The 19,002-nt window shown below is 44.7% G+C and overlaps 1 protein-coding gene across 5 annotated transcripts in view; it reads left to right on the top strand.

The window, feature by feature from the left end:
• The window catches only part of SHROOM3 (shroom family member 3), a 600,371-nt gene that overhangs the window by 574,314 nt on the left and 7,055 nt on the right, over positions 1–19,002 (top strand). For all 5 annotated transcript variants that reach the window (XM_029600527.1, XM_029600537.1, XM_029600556.1 and 2 more), the window contains 2 exons: positions 8,864–9,014; positions 16,521–16,793. In XM_029600527.1, the coding sequence (XP_029456387.1) occupies positions 8,864–9,014; positions 16,521–16,793 (424 nt within the window). The remainder of the gene's footprint in view (positions 1–8,863; positions 9,015–16,520; positions 16,794–19,002) is intronic.

The raw sequence follows: 19,002 nt of genomic DNA, 5'->3' as shown, positions 1-19,002 counted from the left end.
TTTTCACAGGGTGAACAGCCTTCCTGATAATTCAGACAATGCTGCCTGAACGTGCTTTGCTTTTGGAATTGGCTGTAGAAGCAGTCCTGCGCTTTTCCCCTGATGTCTGCTTATCATTACACCGGACCATAAAAGTCAGGACACAGCGTTGGCTGTCATCTGAATCCAATTCCCCATCCCCACCATCAAAGGAGAGAGCACTGCTGCAGTTGTGTCAAAATCACGAGAGCTAATTGGCTAAGGGTTGTAATGGCCATTCCTTCTGTTAGGGGGTAGCAGCTGCCGCTCCATGCAGGTTACCCCCGTGCACCCTTTTCTTCATTTCCACCTCTAGCCTTAAGGATCCAGTGTTTATCCCAAACCTTTTTGAATTAGTTTATTGTTTTCATCTTTGTCACCTCTTCTGGAAGAGCATTCCAGGCATCCACCACCCTCTCCATGAAGAAATATTTCCTGATGTTGGTTCTGAGTTGTTCCCCCTGGAGTTTCATTTCATGACCCCCCCCCCCCCCCCTAGTTCTACTGTTTCTCTTCCAGTAGAAAAGGTTCAAAGTTCTTGCATCATTAAAACCTTTCAGGTAACTGAAGGTCTGTATCATATCTCCCCTGCACCTCCTCTCTTGTAGGGTATACATATTTGGATCCCTCAGCCTCTCCTCGTAAGTCTTCTGACACAGACCCCCCACACAATTTTGGTCGCCCTTCTCTGAACCACCTCCATCCTTTCCCCATCCTTCGACATTCTTATATTTTACCTTTCATGCTGATCATTCTTTCTCCAGCCCTCATATCCTAATTCCATCACTTTCGGGCCGATACAGTAAAATCACGGGAGAGCGCCTCTTTTTTGACGGAAGCGACGGCTGTCAGTGGGTTTGACAGCCGATGCTCAATTTTGCCCGCGTCAGTTCTCGAGCCCGCTGACAGCCACGGGTTCGTAAATCGGACGCCGGCAAAATTGAGCATCCGGTTTTCGACCCGCCAGCCGCGGGCCCATTTCAATTTTTTTTTTACTTTATAAACTTTTGCGACCTCCGACTTAATATCGCCATGATATTAAGTCGGAGAGTGCACAGAAAAGCAGTTTTTACTGCTTTTCTGTGCACTTTCCCGGTGCCGGCAGAAACTAGCGCCTACCTTTGGGTAGGCGCTTTCTGAAAGCAAAATGTGCTGCTTGGAGCGCACTGTACTGTATCGGCCTGTTTGTTATTTTCCATGTCATCTCCGTTCTCTCCCAGTTTAGTTGTCTTCAACCCTAGAAGCTCCTTTTTACTACTACACCTTCTGCTTGCTCTTGTACTCTGGAACGTGCTGCCTTTCTCGCAGCCACCTGATCTTATGCACATCACATTTTAAGGAACTATTAAAAGTTCACCAGTTCTCACTGGCCTTCTCTGAAAAGTCTTGATCCCTGTGTAGCTTCTTCCCATGTTTCCAATATGCTTTTTACCAATTAACTGTAAGTGTGCTGTATTAGATTTGCTTAAAATGCTGCACAGAAGTCAGATGGAATAGAAGGTACTTTCAAGTCATACTGTCTGTCTAAAGTGTGTACAAAAGCCATTTTAGTGTTCTGCTTTAGAGACACACTCATCTTTTTGTTGCTATTTTGTCACATTCCTGGTAGGGGGTTTTTAACCTTAGAAAGTGGATAATTTGCACCACCTAGTGGCAATAAAGGACTATGAGCTTAGAAATAGTCTACAACAGAGAGTCCACGAGCGCTGCAAACAGTGTCCTGTTCTTATATCGCATACCCCTGATGGCTATTCATTGTGGAGATCCTGAACACCAGACCTGTTTGCAGCCCTCGAGGACCACCAAGGTTGTGCACCTCTGCTTTTCAAGATGCAGAAGAAACCATTTGTACAAGAATATATCTTAATAAGCTTGCTAAATATATTTGTAACCCCTGGTCCATGCTTTCCTAGGACACACAGGCATAGCTGGGAGCTGTAGGGCCATCATTTACCCCATGGAGCTCCAGGCTTCTTTTGACGAAGGGGGGAACTTGCTTCAGATCCCTTAGAACTGTGGATCATTTAAAAATCCAGATGGTCACATCAATATAGTTCCTCAGTCAGCAGAGGGGCTTCCTCTGACTCCCAGCCCCCTTTCAGGATGCTCTTTAGAGACCTCCCAGGCTGTAGCTTCCCTGTATTGATTCCCAAATCCAGCTTGTGATTTCTCCTCTTCTCCGACAATGCAAGGTAGAATCCTTACAGAATACTGAGATCCTTTTTCATTTCTGTGACTTCTTCCTTGAGAATCCACCTAAAGTAGTGTTCAGAAGAAATGTCTGCTACCCTGCTCCTTACTGCAGAATCTCTTCAGCAGCAGAACACGCGCTCCCTTCAGCCTGGATCACGCCAAAGTGTATATTCCCTTCTTCACAAACTCACAGATCTGGGTGACTCCCAAAAGAGCCAGAAACCTGGGATAGGTTTCCCCTCCAAAGAAATCTTCTTAGACTCCAACTCAGAGCCCCTTGCAATTGCTTCAAGTATCAAACTCCTCCTAAATCCCAGGTCCTCCCATCTCAAGCCATGCACTCCTTCAAGGAAGAGATCCAGAAGGCAAGAACAAGAGCCTTATGCACTCTTTAACCGTACTGAATCCACTCAGCTTTAGATACCTACCAAATGGGGGAGTGTCAGAACAATGCACTACCCTTCCTCTCCGAGGAAAGGGGAGTTATCAGTGGTGTACTAAAGGGGGTCAGTCCTCAGTCTGGTTCTCGTCAGCATTGTTGTTAGAGCCCTTGTGCAATATTGGGAAAGGTTTGCCTGCAATGGGGGAGACATCCTGGAGGGTGTGGAAAAGAAGAAGGGTTCTAGTGAAGCTTGGGGAATGGTCTAGGGTCTGGCAGCTAAAATTTAATGCTAAAAAGTACAGGGTCATACATTTGGGCTGCAAAAAAACCAAGGGAGCAGTACAGTATAGGGTGAAGTTCGGTGCACAAAACAAGAGTGGGATCTGGGGATGATAATGTCTTATGATCTGAGTTGGCCAAACACGTAGACAGGATGATGGCAAAAGCCAGAAGGATGCTTGGGTACATAGGGAAAAGAATAGCTAGCAGGAAGAGAGAGGTGCTATTGCCTCTGTGCAAGTCTCTGGTGAGACTTATTTTGGAGTACTCTGTACAATTCTGGAGATTGCACCTTCTAAAGGATATAAATCAAATAGAGTAGATCTACAGAGCAACTACTAAAATGGTCAACAGTCTTCATCATAAAGAATATGACAGAGAAAAGGAGAGATATGATAGAGACAAGTAAATACCTCTGAGGAGTAAATGCACAAGAAACAGGCTTCAAGGATGAGGGTGAAAAGGGATAAACTCTGAAGTAATCTAAGGAAATATTCCTTTACAGAAAAGTCCTCTTTGTGGAGGTGGTGAAGATCAGGGTAGTAGAATTCAAGAAAGAATGGGACAAATGCAGAAGATGACCAAGAGAAAGAAAGGGACATTAAAGCTGAGCAGGAGATATGGATTGGCAGACTGGATGGGCCTTATGGTCTTTATCTGCTGTCATGTTGAATGATTCTATATTAATTATTTGCTATTCATTTTTAGAGCAGGATAGTTTTTAGAAAAGGACAACTCTGGGCAGTGTAGGTAAGTGGACTGAATCATTGGCTAAAACAGCACCAGGGGAGGCATCACAATGGATCATTCCTGAGTAGGGATGTGAATCGGGCTTCTGACGATTGAAAATATCGTACGATATTTTCAAAATCGTCAGAAATAGGGGGCTCCCCGAAACCGATAGGAAAACCCCACAAAATTGTTCGTGGGGGTTCTTTTATCATTTTGGGGGAGGGCGGGAAAAACAACACACAAAAATAACCCCTAAAACCACCCCGACCCTTTAAAACTAATCCCTTAGCTTCCCCCACCCTCCCGACCTCCCAAAAAACTTTTTACAGGTGGTCCAGTGGGGGTCCCAGGAGCGATCTCCCACTCCCGGGCTGTTGGCTGCCACTAATCAAAATGGCGCCGATGGCCCTTTGCCCTTACCATGTGACAGGGTATCCGTGCCATTGGCCGGCCCCTGTCACATGGTAGGAGCACTGGATGACCCGCGCCATTTTTAAAGATGGCGCCGGCCATCCAGTGCTCCCTCCATGTGACAGGGGCCTGCCAATGGCACGGATACCCTGTCACATGGTAAGGGCAAAGGCCATCGGCACCATTTTTATTAGTGGCAGCCGATGGCCCGAGAGCGGGAGATCACTCCCGGGACCCCCACTGGACCACCAGGTACCTGTAAAAAGTGTTTTGGGGGGTCGGGAGGGTGGGGGAAGCTAAGGGATTAGTTTTAAAGGGTCGGGGTGGGGTTTTTGTTTATCGGCTCGGGCGCAGCTGATAAAAAAAAAAAAAAACCATCGGGTCGGACAAAAAAAAAACATGATGTGAATCGGAAACGGAATCAGAACAGATTCAGGTTCCAATTCACATCTCTATTCCTGAGGGCTTTATTGCATTTCCTAGATTTATGTCTCTCTGCATGTTGTGCAATCAGCCTACAAACAAAGTTCAGTTTCATTAAATAAACCCAAAGTCTGAAACCTTTAAAAAGGGTCAAAATAAGTGAGCAATTGTGACTCATCCAGCAGGTGAATTTTGAAAGCCCGGCATGCACATCAGTTAGGGGACGTGCTCACAAATCGGGCTAGTGAGTCGACCGGATTTTAAAAGCCGCCTGAATGCATGCGTATCTCCCACAGTGCGCACATCTAACTCCAGTCAAAAAGGGGTGCGGTCTGGGTGGGGCATGAACATGTTAGGATGCGGCCAAGAGATGTGCACGTAAATACTTACACCCCCGGTGCGCGCTCAGGTCCACTGCCACATAGGTTTACTTCTGCTATGGAGGAGGTATAGGTTTAAAAATAAAAAAGCTGCCAAGGGGTTTTAAGGGTCTGGGGTAACTGAGGGGAGTGCAGGCTATTAAACTAGGGAGGTTTGGAAAACCCAGCTTCTAACTGGGAAAACTGGTGGACAAACTAGTGAAACTGGCAATGGCATGGATGCCCACCTGTTATAAAATACCCTGATGTACACAATAGAAACGGGATTTGCACAGCTAGGTTCATGCCCATTTAAAATTGGGCGCACATATGTGTGTGCAAGTTATAAAATGGCCATGTCCCTGGACAGGCGCTGACGCACAAGTGTCAGTGTGCACCCGCGTGCCCTTTTGAATGTTACCATCTATGAATTTTCAAAAGGATTTACATGTGTAAAGTGCACTTCTGCGGACAATTCAATGGCCTATATTGTAGCAATTTTCAAAAGCGCACCCAGTTTTATACATGTAAATGCTTTTTAAAATCAGGAGCTAAGGGGTAGATTTTCCACTTTGCGGGCGCCATGTGCGCACGCACACATGAACGCACCGATTTTCTACCATGAGTGCGCTGGCGCGCGCATGGTGGAAAATCCGTGGGCCGCATGCACAGGCGCACCAGATTTTATAATCTGCGTGCATACGTGCGGGCGGCGCACGCAAGGGGGGAGGGGACTTCTGCAATTTCCACACGGCGACACATTCCTGCCTTCCCCAATTCCCTCTCCCCCTACCTAACCTCCCTTCTCCTTCCCCTCTCCTCTCCTCCCCACCCCCTAAACCCTACCTTTCTTCTTTTTTTTTTTTCATTGTTTCACAACTTACTTCAGCTCCTGAGCTGAAGTAAGTTGCGTGTGTCAGCTGCCGGGTCTTTGGGACAGCGATCAATGATGCTGTCCCGGCCCCCCGGCCTGCCCCTTCGAAGAAGCCCGCACTTGTGCGCATACCGGGCTTTACACGCGTGGCTGGGCCCCTTCAAAAATTGGCTCGGCGCACGCAAGGCCCGTCCACACGCATAAAGCCCAGATTTTACGCGCGCAGGGCATTTAAAATTCCAGCTTAAGTGTTTCGTCACGTCTCGAGAGAAACAAAGGGAAGAAATGAAACTTCTGTAATAAGGACATACTGGACTAGAAAGGAACACAATATCTTAAATTTGACATAATTTTCAATATGTAAGATCTGAATATCTCTCCAGGTGTGAATTGGGCCTGAAATCTTGCGTGAAAATTATGCCAAATTTGAGGTAAACTTCCTATCAAAGCAGAAGTCTGGTTATCTCTTGATCATTTGAATAGCCCCATTGTGTGCGGTCATATTTTTTGTCTCGCTGCTCTAGGAGAAGCTACTTGTGATATCATCAAAATATATTTATTGTCCTCTTCCAAGGCGTTTTAAAACTCGCCAGTCTTTTAGATATAAAGATGACAGATCATTATAGTATGAGGTAGCTCTGATGGAAATAGTAGATGGTGGTTATTTTTCATTGATTTTCAATTTTTATTTTATTGTGAATGAATTATGCACAAGCTTTTGAGACAGCATAGCATCCCTTCTTCTTATGTCTAGATAAGTCTTATGTCAGTCCAATAAAAGGCCTCACAACCTGCCAAAGATCCAGTTTTCTCCTGGACTACTGGAGCACTGCATTACAGATGTTATAGGAAGTGATTTGATTGGATTCTATGGAGATAAATAATGTGAAACTCAGTGCCTGCAAATTAGGGGAATCTTTAGTCAAATTTGGAAGCCTAAGGTAGATGCCTAGTGCTAAAAATCAATGCTAAGGTTTTAACTTTTTTCCCTGTTGTAACTTCATCCCTGTGGCACCCCAATTTTTAGGATCCTAAATATAGGTGGTAAGCCCTACTCACTTTTCAAAGGGACTGATTTAGGTACTTAATTCCCAAAGCTAGGAAGCTAAACCCTTTGAAAATTCTCCCCAATATGATTAGCCTTCAGATGAACTAGATACTAGAAGTTCCACCAACAGTGATAAGTAGGTGGTTTAATCTATACAGTAATGTTTGTAGCTCTTCAGATAGGAACATACCGGCAAATAAGCTGCAACTGTGGTCATCCCAAATCAATGTGTATTTGCCCTTAGTAAATAAAGGAAGTTCTCAGAAGTAATGTCCCAATTCAAATAATGTCTATGCATAGTTAATAAGTCAATTTTCAAAGAGCCAGATCTTAGCACCTAAAGGTAGGGGGATTTTTAGTTGACTTTAGGATACGAAGTTTTAAGTTGAAAATTTTCCTGAGGCACCTAAATTTCGACCTGCTATTCTTGCACTTAAGTTAGGCACCTAGAAGCTGATAGTCAAATGCAACTTAGCTGGCTTAGTAGGTCTTAAATCTGCCTAAGTGGCAGCTGCTGAATATCTGGCAACGTTCAGCAGCCACTACTTATCCGGCTAAGCAGATAGCTGGATATCCAGTGAATAGGTAGTGGCCAGATCAGGACGGCACTACTTATCCGGCTAACCTTGCGGAATAAATAGCAATATTCAGATGAATCCGATTAAGTTAATCGGATAAGTTACACCTGCCATAGAGCGATTCTGACAGGGATATTCAGCAGCATAGCTATACTTCTGTATATCCCTGGTAAGTTAGCCCAAATTAGCCTTATCTGGCTAACTTATAGTACATAGACTTTTTGGTTTGAATATTAACCTCTCACTACTGGAAATCAGCAATGAGCACCTAATTTACCTTCCTCAATCTGACCCACCCCCATTTTAGGGACCTAAAGTTAGGTGCTCAGTGGTGAGAGATCTTTTGAATATCAACTCAGTCTGCTGTCGAAACATGTAAATGGATAATAGCAGACGATGGGGAAGGTTACAGGAAATTACTTTTAGCTGTGTGTGGAAGGGGAAGTCATAGACAGGGGTGGGTTCCGGGTAAAGATCGGCCTGGGGATTTTCCACCCAGGCCGGCCCAGGAGATACCCCATGGTCTGCCGAGTGCGCCTCTGTCGCAGCCGCGCTTAGCAGACCATGTGACCAGAGCGACCGGCCCACCGGGGGATGCCCGATCCCCCGGTGGGCCAATCCGCCCCTGGTCATAGATGAGAACTTTTAGTTCTGATTAGAGCCAGACTGAGGATGAAAGAAGGAACATTTAGGCCAAGACTCTCAGAGGAGTTCCGTGCGTAAATGCAACATACTATTGTAACAATTTTCAAAATCCATTATTCATTTTCAAGGCTGGACGCATGCCAGAATCAGGAGATGGGTGCGCATCTAGCACTTGTGCGTATCCACCCAGTTTATAAAGCGGCCAGATGCACGCATAAGGGCCAACGCGCACCCATCTCCCATCGGACAAAAAAGGTGCGGAATGTGGGCGGGGCATGGGTGTTTCCTGGCGGGGCCAAGAGATGTGCACACAAATACCACGCATCTGGGCACACGCCCTGGTCCAGTGCCGCATAACTTTGCTTCTGCTACGAGTGAGGCGTACGTTTGAATTATCAAATTTCCAGGCATCTCAGAGGGGTTTAAGGGGTCTGGGTTAAATGAGGAGTGCAGGCTAAATAACCCAGGGGTGTTTGGAGGACCTAGCTGTAGATTAGGGAAACTGGTGGATGAACTGGTGAAAAAATTCATCGGGTGGATGCGCGCGCCTGTAATAAAATTCACTCATTTACGTGGCTCAAGCCCACATTTATGCTGCTGGGCGCGTACAAGCTTAAAATTACACACACATATACATGCAGCTAAGCTATTTTATATCATGTGCGTATATGTGTACGCATGTTATAAAACCCACACGCGTATATGTGCGTCCGCACGCCCATTTGAACGTTACCGTTCCTAAGTGCACTTATGCGGGTAAAACCTATTGACAATTCAATGGCAAACATTGTAGTAATTTTCCAAAACCCACTTACACGAATAAAGTGCATTAAGTATGTAAATCCTTTTGAAAATTACCCCCCCCCCCCTTGTGAGCTGTTTAATATTTATGGTTGTGGCTTTGCCTTTACTTTGAAACAGGAAAGAAGAAAAGGATACCGGAGGAAGTTTGGTCAGCTGTCCTACTTACTACAGTGTGTCTGCTCCCAAGGCAGAACTACTGAATAAATTCAAAGATCTGCACACGGGTGTGAACGAGGAAGAGGAGCAGCTAGACCTTAACGAAAAGAAGGTACTGTGGAAAGTTCTAGCAAAGCAGTTTCTTTTAGCCAGGCGCACACATGCAGTGCACAACTGAAAGCAAGCATCCCAGAGTCCTGTCAAAGGTGTAGACGCCTAGTAAGCCCAACAACTTTTAAGCATCATAAAACTTAAAACACAAAAATAAACAAAGTAATGGTAAAAAGCAGGACTTGAGTATGTGATGGATGTGAAAAGGAAATGATCTGAAGTGCTGACAGTTATTTGAGTTTATCCGGCAGTCAGGATCTGCTGTGCTGTGATTGTAGCTGCTGTTTGCTGTCTCTTAGAAGCTGCCATCTTGTGTTGAGTCACTCATCTCATGTTTGGGTTTATAAAAGGGGCTGATAAGTATTAACTTAGGGTTGTAAGGGCACTCCCTATTGAACTGAAGTATGAAAGTGTTATGAATCTGGGATGGATTGTGGACCCTTGGCCCGAGGCGGAGTTGGCACTTCCTGAAGGGGTAAACCCCTCCAGGTCCCCGCCGTCGGGAGGCGAGGCTGAAGAGATGCAGGGGCCAACAGGAGCTTCGCCAGTACCGGCCCACATCCCCCACGGGTTGAGCCTTTGGGTACCAGGGCCGGCTGGTCTTGGGTGGGCCCCTGTGAAGACAGGTCGAGATGATGTGGGAAGACTGAAGGCGGGATGGAGTCCAATCCACGGCCAGAGGAAGAAGGCTAGTGAATATCCCAGTCCGGTCCAGAGGTCGAGGCAGGCGGGAAGCAGCAAGGTGGAATAAGGTTCAAGACATCAGAGGCTGGCGGCGAAACAGCAAGAAGAGGTCCGGTCCGAGGTCAAGAAGCTGGGAGATCCATCCGAGAGGGAAAAGGAGAGGGGCTGGAAGGAAGGCCTGGAGGCTGGAACAGGCAGGCAGGATCAGGAACGCATTAGCTGGAACGCAGTAACAAGAACCCAGAAACAGGAACGAGGTAACGGGAACCCAGAGCAAGGAGACCTGTTGCCAAGTCATCGGGTGGAAGTCTGCCACGGGTTTAAATAGGGCAAGAGCCCTGACGTCATCAGAGGTGGCCGGCGGCGTCTTCCCGCCGTGGGCCCTTTAAATCCCCGCAGGCGGTGCACGCACACCTAGGGGAAGGACTGGAGGAGGAAGGAGTCGACGGCGACCCACGTGTGGGCCGGGCCAGAACGGCCCTGGCAGCGTGGGAGAGACACCAGCCGCGTCGGGGGGAGCCGGTCGCTGCCACCCGAGAGCCAATGGCTGGAACGGAGCCGTGGAGAGCCAGGTTGGCCGAGTGGGACGCCCCGCGGCCGGTGAGTGTAACAGAAAGACAGTAAAGCAAGTAAGGATGAAATCTTGATGACTGGCACCACTGCTCACAAGTTTCAAGCTTGAACAAATTCAGCCTTTTGCTTGTGTGTGTTAATTCATGTCCAGTATGAGGACATTTTTCAAAGGGATCTAACTGGATAATTAAGAAGTTGCCCAGTTGGATTCCCCTGACTGAAAATTGTTTCCCATGGGGTAAATGTACCCACCAAGTTTCACTAGGTGGGGAATTTTACTCTCAACAAAGGAGGGAAGTCCTTGGAGGAGGGAAATTATGTACAATGGAGTGAATTTTCAAGGGAGTTGTGGGCATAAAAGTAGCATATATTATAGCAGTTTTCAGAAGCCCATTTACATGCATTCAGGGTAATTTCCAAAGGAAAATGTAAATATACTATACTATCATAGCGATAAAAAAACCCCCAAAAAACATTTACCCACGTTAAGTGCACTTAATGCGGGTAAAATCTATTAACAATTCAATAACATGTACAGTCTTTGAAAATTGCTGCAATATATGCTATTAAATTGTTAATAGGTTTTACCTGCACTTAACACAGATAAATGGGCTTTTGAAAATCGCTATGATAGTATGCTACCTTTACATTTTCATTTTCCTCTGAAAATTACCTCAATTAAGCCCATTTTCACATGTAAAACCTTGAAAATTCAGCCCTGTAGAGTGAATTTTCAAGAGTTATATACATAAAAGTTAACAATTTTCAAAAGCCCAATTAAATGCATAAAGTCCATTTAAGCACAGAAAACCAAGTTTTATACATGTAAATCCTTTTATTTATTTATTTATTTGTATGCGAAGTTTAGCGATGGTCTTCACTCCGGTTTACAGGTATAACAACAATATACATAAAAGATCAATGGTTTACATTCATAACTGTGGGAGGTGGCGCAGGCCTTCACTCCGAAAAACAATTAGAAAACATAGGTTAATAAGAACGGGCCTGTGGGAGGGGTTAAAACAAGAGAATATATGAGCCAATGTATAAAACAAGATAATATATGAACCATCATACTATGAATGTTAATATAGCAGGGTATTGTCATGGTATTTATTTTGAAAATGACTTCCACAGATTAGATTTTTAGGTTTGCTTGTGATTTTTTCCCCTACTCCACTATCCAGAGAAATAGGAGATACAAATTTCATGAGTATTTTTGTATCCACGCACCTTGTAGCTAAAGGAAACCTAGCTTTGAAAATCAGCTTCAAGGTCCATGGGTATAAAAGTACCTGTGCAGCTTGCACCAATATGGGCAAGTCAAAATTGGCCCCTCTGTACATTTATTTTTCTGTATAAGTAATAAAATAAGCCACACCTTCTAGGTGTGTGTGTGTGTGTGTGTGTGTAGATATAGATAGATAGATAATATAGATATATAATATTTAAATTTATTCTAATTTAAAAAATTGAGAAAATTATCATTTTGGATATCAGGTGATGTATTTTTTAACAGACTTGATAACATAATAAGAATTAAACAAGCTCCTTAATTATTATTATTAATTACAATTTATGCTGTATAAATAGCTTTGCTCATGATGTTATCTTGTGATATTTAAGGGTAGAAAGAGGTAATGTGGAGTAATTCTAAGTTCCTGTCTTTTACTTCTCCTTTGAAATATCCTCTGGTGAGGCAGAGCAGGTCCTTCAGGATGGTCAGCAGGAAGGTCCATTTAGAGTCAGTACCGAGTAAGCAGAATTGTCTTCTCTCACTTTCTCCTCTCTGGCAGCTTTCTTCAGTAGAAAGCTGGGTGTATAGGAATGCATGGCGATCCCATCACCAGATCCTTTATTTTCAGTATTTCCATAGATAGATTTTGCATTAGGTGCAGCATTTGTAGCAATGTGTTATAGGCTTTTCTGATTGCCCTGTTTAATTGTTTTCATGCTGCCGCTGTCAGTCTTCAGCTGGTTACCGGTCTCCTTAGCTCTGCTTTACTGTCTTTTGTCTGCATACATGTAACTGTCAGTCAATCTTCAGCCCTTTTGCTCAAACTCAGAAACAGGCTTTTCAGTATCAAATCGGTAAATAAATACAAAAATCAAACAATTATCCCTTCATCATGCCACATAAGGACCCACTAGATACTTACCAGTAGGGGTGCCTGGGTGAGGGGGATTATTTCATTTTCATTTCATTGATTGGTGAGGGGGGCGGAATTCTTAACAATGTTTTCAAATGTTTTCTTTTGTACAAATGTTGCACTATTGTCATTGGAATCTAAAAACCAAACCAGCACTGCCAAACCAAAATAAATTGCCTCCAGGCTAAATTTAACCTGTGTGCCCGATCAGTATTTTTATTTATTTTATTTATGTATTTATCGAGTTTTATATACCGTCGTTCAGTTCCGCCATCACAACGGTTTACAAGTTTCGATCGGAGACAGACAATTTACATGGGAAATACAAAGATCAGGGTTTAACAGACAGTGTAGTAAGTATGGGGGCAGGTAACTTTAGATGCAGGCATTGGCAAGCTGGGTAAGTTAGCATTCATGGTTGCAGGAGCTCCAGTTGCTATTTCTCCCGCACACTTGTGTGCATTTGGGGATTACTTCAGGTTCTGGCGTTTGTTCTGCCCTTTCCTCCCCGCCGTGGTTTGAACTAGGGTGTGAGGTTCCCGAAGGATGAAGTTTTGCTCCGTCAGGGTGCAGGGCGCTATCATGTTGGTCACTCCCGCACTCTGAACACTTAGGGGCGGATTTTAAAAGGCGCGCGAATAGCTTACTTTTGTTTGCGCTCCAGGCGCAAACAAAAGTACGCTGGATTTTAGTAGATACGCGCGGAGCCGCGCGTATCTGCTAAAATCCTGGATCGGCGCGCGCAAGGCTATCAATTACGTATAGCCGGCGCGCGCCGAGCCGCGCAGCCTACCCCCGTTCCCTCCAAGGCCGCTCCGAAATCGGAGCGGCCTCGGAGGGAACTTTCCTTTGCCCTCCCCTCACCTTCCCCTCCCTTCCCCTACCTAACCCACCCGCCCGGCCCTGTCTAAACCCCCCCCTTACCTTTGTCGGGGGATTTACGCCTCCCAGAGGGAGGCGTAAATCCCCGCGCGCCAGCGGGCCTCCTGCGCGCCGGGCCGCGACCTGGGGGCGGGTACGGAGGGCGCGGCCACGCCCCCGGACCGCCCCGGGCCGTAGCCACGCCCCCGTACCCGCCCCCAAAACGCTGCCGACACGCCCCCGAAACGCCGCGACGACCAGGCCCGCCCCCGACACGCCCCCCTCGGAGAACCCCGGGACTTACGCGAGTCCCGGGGCTCTGCGCGCGCCGGGAGGCCTATGTAAAATAGGCTTCCCGGCGCGCACGGCCCTGCTCGCGTAAATCCGCCCGGTTTTGGGCGGATTTACGCGAGCAGGGCTCTGAAAATCCGCCCCTTAATGGCTACTTTACAATCTTTAGCCATGTGGTTAAATGAAGACTTTGATGCAATAGATGCCTTTGAATACTGACCTCAGTGTGACTAGCTCAGCTTCAGAATTAAATCTGAAAGGTACACTGAGGCTGCAAAATTCACTCTGTGTTTTCTTATCACATTAATCCCATCCCATAATTGGCTTCTACAAGAAGTGTTCACCCCTGCTCTTGCTTGTATGAGTACAGGCTTTCTGTGCCCATTTCTTCTATTCATTTTCACTAGAATTATTTTCTGAATTGTTTCCCCTTATGTTTTTGAGGGGTGGCGTTTTTATTTTGGATTCATGCTGATGTCACAGCCCCCTTCTTTGCAAATAATTTGCTGATTTAAACTAGGGCTTTCTTGGGTGTAGAAATGTCTTCAATTTGCATCAGTTAGTAGTCATTTGCCCATAAGGAACAAAGTTCTTTTTTGGTCGTGGGTGAGAATGTCTCGATATCATATTATCTTGTGGTTTGTTTTTTTTTGTCTGCTTGAATTTTGTGAGAAGGATGTTTAGTGGGCCAGGGAGTGGGAACATTACAAGGAATATGCATTTGTTGGTTTCGTTTCAATTAGTATGCAATAATTTTTTTAGTGCGCACCAAAACGAAATGGAACAAGAAACAAATGAAATAGATAATAAACAAAAGTGAATTGGAAAAAATGAGTTTTTTGGCTGCACAGTCCTAAAAATCACCCAGATAACTTTAACCGGATGTTCACCGGCACATCCAGATAAGTATTCCGCTAAAAATACCCAGAAAAAATTATCCGAGTAAAGGTATTCTGCTTACTTTAGGACTGGTATTTTTCTGATCAGACTTCCCTGGCTAATGTTAGCTGGCTAATGCTGAGTATCGGTGCTCACCATCTAAAATTTAACCACCCTGCTAGAACATTTCCATCACCACCTCTGTTTATCCAGCTAAATTGTGTACAGATAATGAGTCACCAGGTTGAAATTTAGCTGGTCAGCAGGAGAAAATATTTTCTTTGGGTAACTCTGAATGTCACCCAGACAGATCCTTGACTATTGACTTCTCTGTGTTACTACTAACACTATTTTTAATATAATCCAGGCTTTTCGTAGTGATATATTTTTTCAGTATGATGATTGGGACATTTTAGTAAGACTATATAATTACAATCTAATAATGAAACCAATGGGCAGCTCTATAATTGATTCCAGGCTTTTTTTTATAAACCACTAACAAAGAATATTTTTAGAAGGTCACTGCTCCTCTTGATTACCGTTGCCCACTGGAGTGCCCTGGGAATTGGCGTCGTCAGCTACCCTTTTTAATATTTATTTGCAACCTATATGTTGCCTACCAGCCAATGTGACTTGGATTTTAAGTTGTATGCTGACCTCACAGAGTTAACCTTCCCTGAGGATGACTCCTTTAAGTCTGCCCTACATGCTGCAGCCCGCATTATTAGTGGTATTCCTGAATAGACAGCACATCACGCTTAGTTTAGAAATGCCTTCCTTGGTCCCCTGTAGTTTGGCCTGTGAATTTCAAAATGTTATGGTTAATTTTTTAAAGTTCTTCACTCTGTGGTGCCTGTTTGGATAGTGTTCTTTTAAACGTTTATAGCCTGGCATCTTTTCCGAGATCTAAGGGTAAACATTTTTTTTTTTTTTAGAGGCGCCGCCCCTGCAACAGTATCACCGGTGTGAGACCAGAGAGCACATTTTTGCCTATGTAGGACGTGAGCTTCGGAATGGTCTCCCCAGTGATATTGGTTCCAGGGCCTTCAGGAAAAAGGTGAAGGGCTTCTTATTCAAACAGCCTTTTTGCACCACATGAATAAGTCTAAAACAGGTTGTAGAGAGTGAACTGCTAATTTTCATGTGTTGTTATTTTGCGAGTGATAACATCTTTAGCAGAGGCCCTATGTTTTTCACTTGTGGTTTTATCTGTTTTTATTTGTTTGTTTTGTAATATTATAGCATCTAATTGTTCTGTTTTTATGTTTTAAACTTTTATGCATGTTTTTATACACATCACCTAGAAATGTATGATAGGCTGTTTATAAATCAAATAAATAGTGTTATTTCATGAGTTCACCTTCTTTATACTGTCATTTGAAAGAGAAAAGGGAAAAATCACATTCCCCATACTTATCCAGTAAGTATATGTGATATATATTTATATCCAGATGTACGTACATCTATTTGATACTTATAACATATTTAATCTTTTGCTGCCTGAATTATGGACCTTGGGTGGTTGAATAGGAGTATAGCACATAATCAGAATTTACAGCCTGTGAGAACCCTTGTTCAATATGCATGAAGAAAGATATATTGAATCTACATGATAGAAATTCAAATGTATGACATTTTACTTGACACAGGGGTTACATTTTCAATATGGAACCTAATGCACAAAGTATACTTGTACTTATCAGCCCCCGCAGACCAACCTTATATTCCAGTACAAAGTACCTGCACAGCTTGTGTCTGACGAACAAGTTGCTATGTGGATAAAAGTATACAATTTTGGGCAATGCAGCATGCTTTGAAATACAATAACACTGTGGAGTTATTTTCTAATCAGCCAGAATAGGTACACTTCAGTTAGTTCCTGGGACTAGAGATAAGTGCGTGCTCTGTAATTTGCCTTCCTAGCCATGGCAGTGGTGTTCAGTGAAGCTGTACTATTGACCACCAATGTATGATCATTATTTATGCCTGATGATACTGATACGATATTTAGTTTATTTCCCTCATCTATGAGGACTTACCATGCTTTCCTCTTGTCTCTTTCTCTACAGTTGGAATTGATTGGGAGCCTGACACAGAAACTAGAAATTCTAAAGGAATCCAAGGAGAGCCTGATGGCTGATGTCAGGCTCAATAAAGAGCTGGGGGAAGAGGTGGAGGCTTTGATCAAGGGGTTATGCAAGCCCAATGAGTTTGACAAGTATAGGATGTTCATAGGAGATCTGGATAAGGTGGTGAACTTGCTACTCTCCCTGTCAGGACGCCTAGCCCGGGTACAGAATGTACTGAAGAGTCTTGGCGAAGACGCCAGCCTTGAAGAGCGGGTAGGTATTTTAATTACGTAGGGGTTCCTGTTCAGCACATTTGTTCAGCTAAGTTTGGACATGGCTGGACAAACAGTGGGTTTTGAAAATCCCACCAGTTTCACCTCTCCCAACATTTCCGGCTAAGTAGTAATCCAGCAAAGTAGAAATCCAGCAAAAAATGTACCTGGATTAGTTGGGGGCGGGCTGGAGGCATTCTGGTGCAGAGCAGTGTTATATCCTAACATAGTCAGATAACACTGATATTCAGCATTATCTGGCTCAGGGGGTCATTTTTCAAAGCGATCGTACGCGAAAAGGGACTTCACGTGCGATCACTAAAAAGGGGTGGCGTCAAGACCGAAACAGGAGGAGTTGGGGAGGCACCGGGGCGGACGCCGCAAAGACAGCATGGATGGCGAAAAGGTAAGGAGCCTTTTCACTGCCTATTTTGCGCCCAATAGAACCACCTTTTATGATGATGCTATTGGGTGTGAAAGCTGGCAGCGATCGCACCGCAGAGGTGCGATCGCTGCCAACTTTCGCAGGCCCGCCCCCTGCTTCACCCCCCCCCCCCCCGCACCGCGTGATTCACGACGTCGCGGCGTCTTAGAAAATCTAGGCCTAAGTTAGCCAAATAACTCTAGGACTGCTTCAGAACCGTCCTAAAGTTATCCGGGTGCATATACCCAGATAACCTTGATGCTTAACAAGCTATATTTGGAATATAGGCAATTAAATATATTTTAAAAAAAAAGTTTGGGCTTTCATGCCCAATTCCTGCCCAGTCCCTCACCCCTTCCACAGTATTGAAACAGAAGGCAGCAAGCCTCCTCCTGCTATAGCCCTCCCTACCTACCCAATAATTTCCCTCCCCTTCAAACCCAAGGTGGGAGCCAGTACCATCTTTCCTGCTTCCGGCTGCATCCAGCAATCTCTGACAGCAACATTGTGAGTATCACTTCCTGTATGTCAGAACAACACAGGAAGCAGCAGTAACAGGGAAGATAGGATCGGTTCCTGGCTTGGATTTGTGGGAGAGGTCTGAGGGGTTGGGGAGAGTTGGGTGCAGGATGGGGGGGGGGGAGGGGGGGCGGTTGTAGGAGGGAGCTCAATGCCTTTCATTTCAATATCGTGGAGGGAAGTGGGACAGCTTTCAGTCACCAGGGCCATGTCCATGGCTCCCTCTAAGCTCTGTGTGTGTGTGTGTGTGCGTGCGTGTGCACAGATCATGAACCACATGAACATGACAAAACATCCCCATATTATTTGCATTATTCTGGCTTGTAGTGTACAAATTTGAACTCAGCTTAGAAAAAGTTGTACGAAAGAACATTTTGTGGACCAGTCTTTAAAAAATTAAAGGGAACATTGCCCATGTCTCTTTTTTATTTTATTTTGGGGGAAATTGGATACAAGCTTGCATACATTTTTAAAGTATTTTAGGAGGGGTAGGGAGCTAGGTAATCCGGCTGGAAGGTTTTTTTTCCCCCATTTACCAGGCTATATTCTGAATATAGCCGAGTAAGATTAAATTTATCCAGGTAAAGTTACCTAGATACTTTTAAACCTACCTAGCTATATTTAGAATATTTTTTGATTTAATTTATTTAAATACTTATATGTTGCATTATCCAAGATTCTAGGGGGCCAATGCAAAAAACTCGTGCTGAAAGAGGGCTCTGTGTATTCAGCGCCCGCTTTCATAACGCATCCCCAGGCACCTCTCCTCAGGGCGCGATGCAATATTTAAATTAGGGCTCGCGTTGTCGAGGAGGCGCTAGGGGCAATTGCGCGCCCCTAGCGCCTCATTGACAGCGCAAGTCGGAAAAAGGTCTGCTGTGGTGGCTGTCCACCAGTTAAGAAAACGGACGCTGAATTTATCAGCGTCCTGTTTTCCTAACCAGCGCACATACAGGGGTTAGGAAAATGGACGCTGATTCAGCATCCATTCTCCCAACCTGACTACCGGCACCAGAAGGAGTTAATAAATCAATATTAAAGTGTCGGGCACTTAATATTAATTTATTCACTCCACTTATTGCGGATTGGTCCCTTTACTGTTACATGTCAGTGAAAGGCCCAATCACCTTTCAGAAGGCTGTCCTTCAATAAGTGAAGGAGCGAATAAATTAATATTAAGTGCCTGACATTTTAATATTGATTTTAAACACTCCTTCTGGTGCCCGTAGTCAGGTTCGGAGAATGGACGCTGAATTAACCAGCATCC

Source organism: Rhinatrema bivittatum, chromosome 1 (genome assembly GCF_901001135.1).
Source record: "Rhinatrema bivittatum chromosome 1, aRhiBiv1.1, whole genome shotgun sequence".
Taxonomy (NCBI): Eukaryota; Metazoa; Chordata; class Amphibia; order Gymnophiona; family Rhinatrematidae; genus Rhinatrema; species Rhinatrema bivittatum.
The sequence above is the reverse complement of the archived record's forward strand: the minus strand, read 5'-3'. Positions and strand labels throughout refer to the sequence as shown.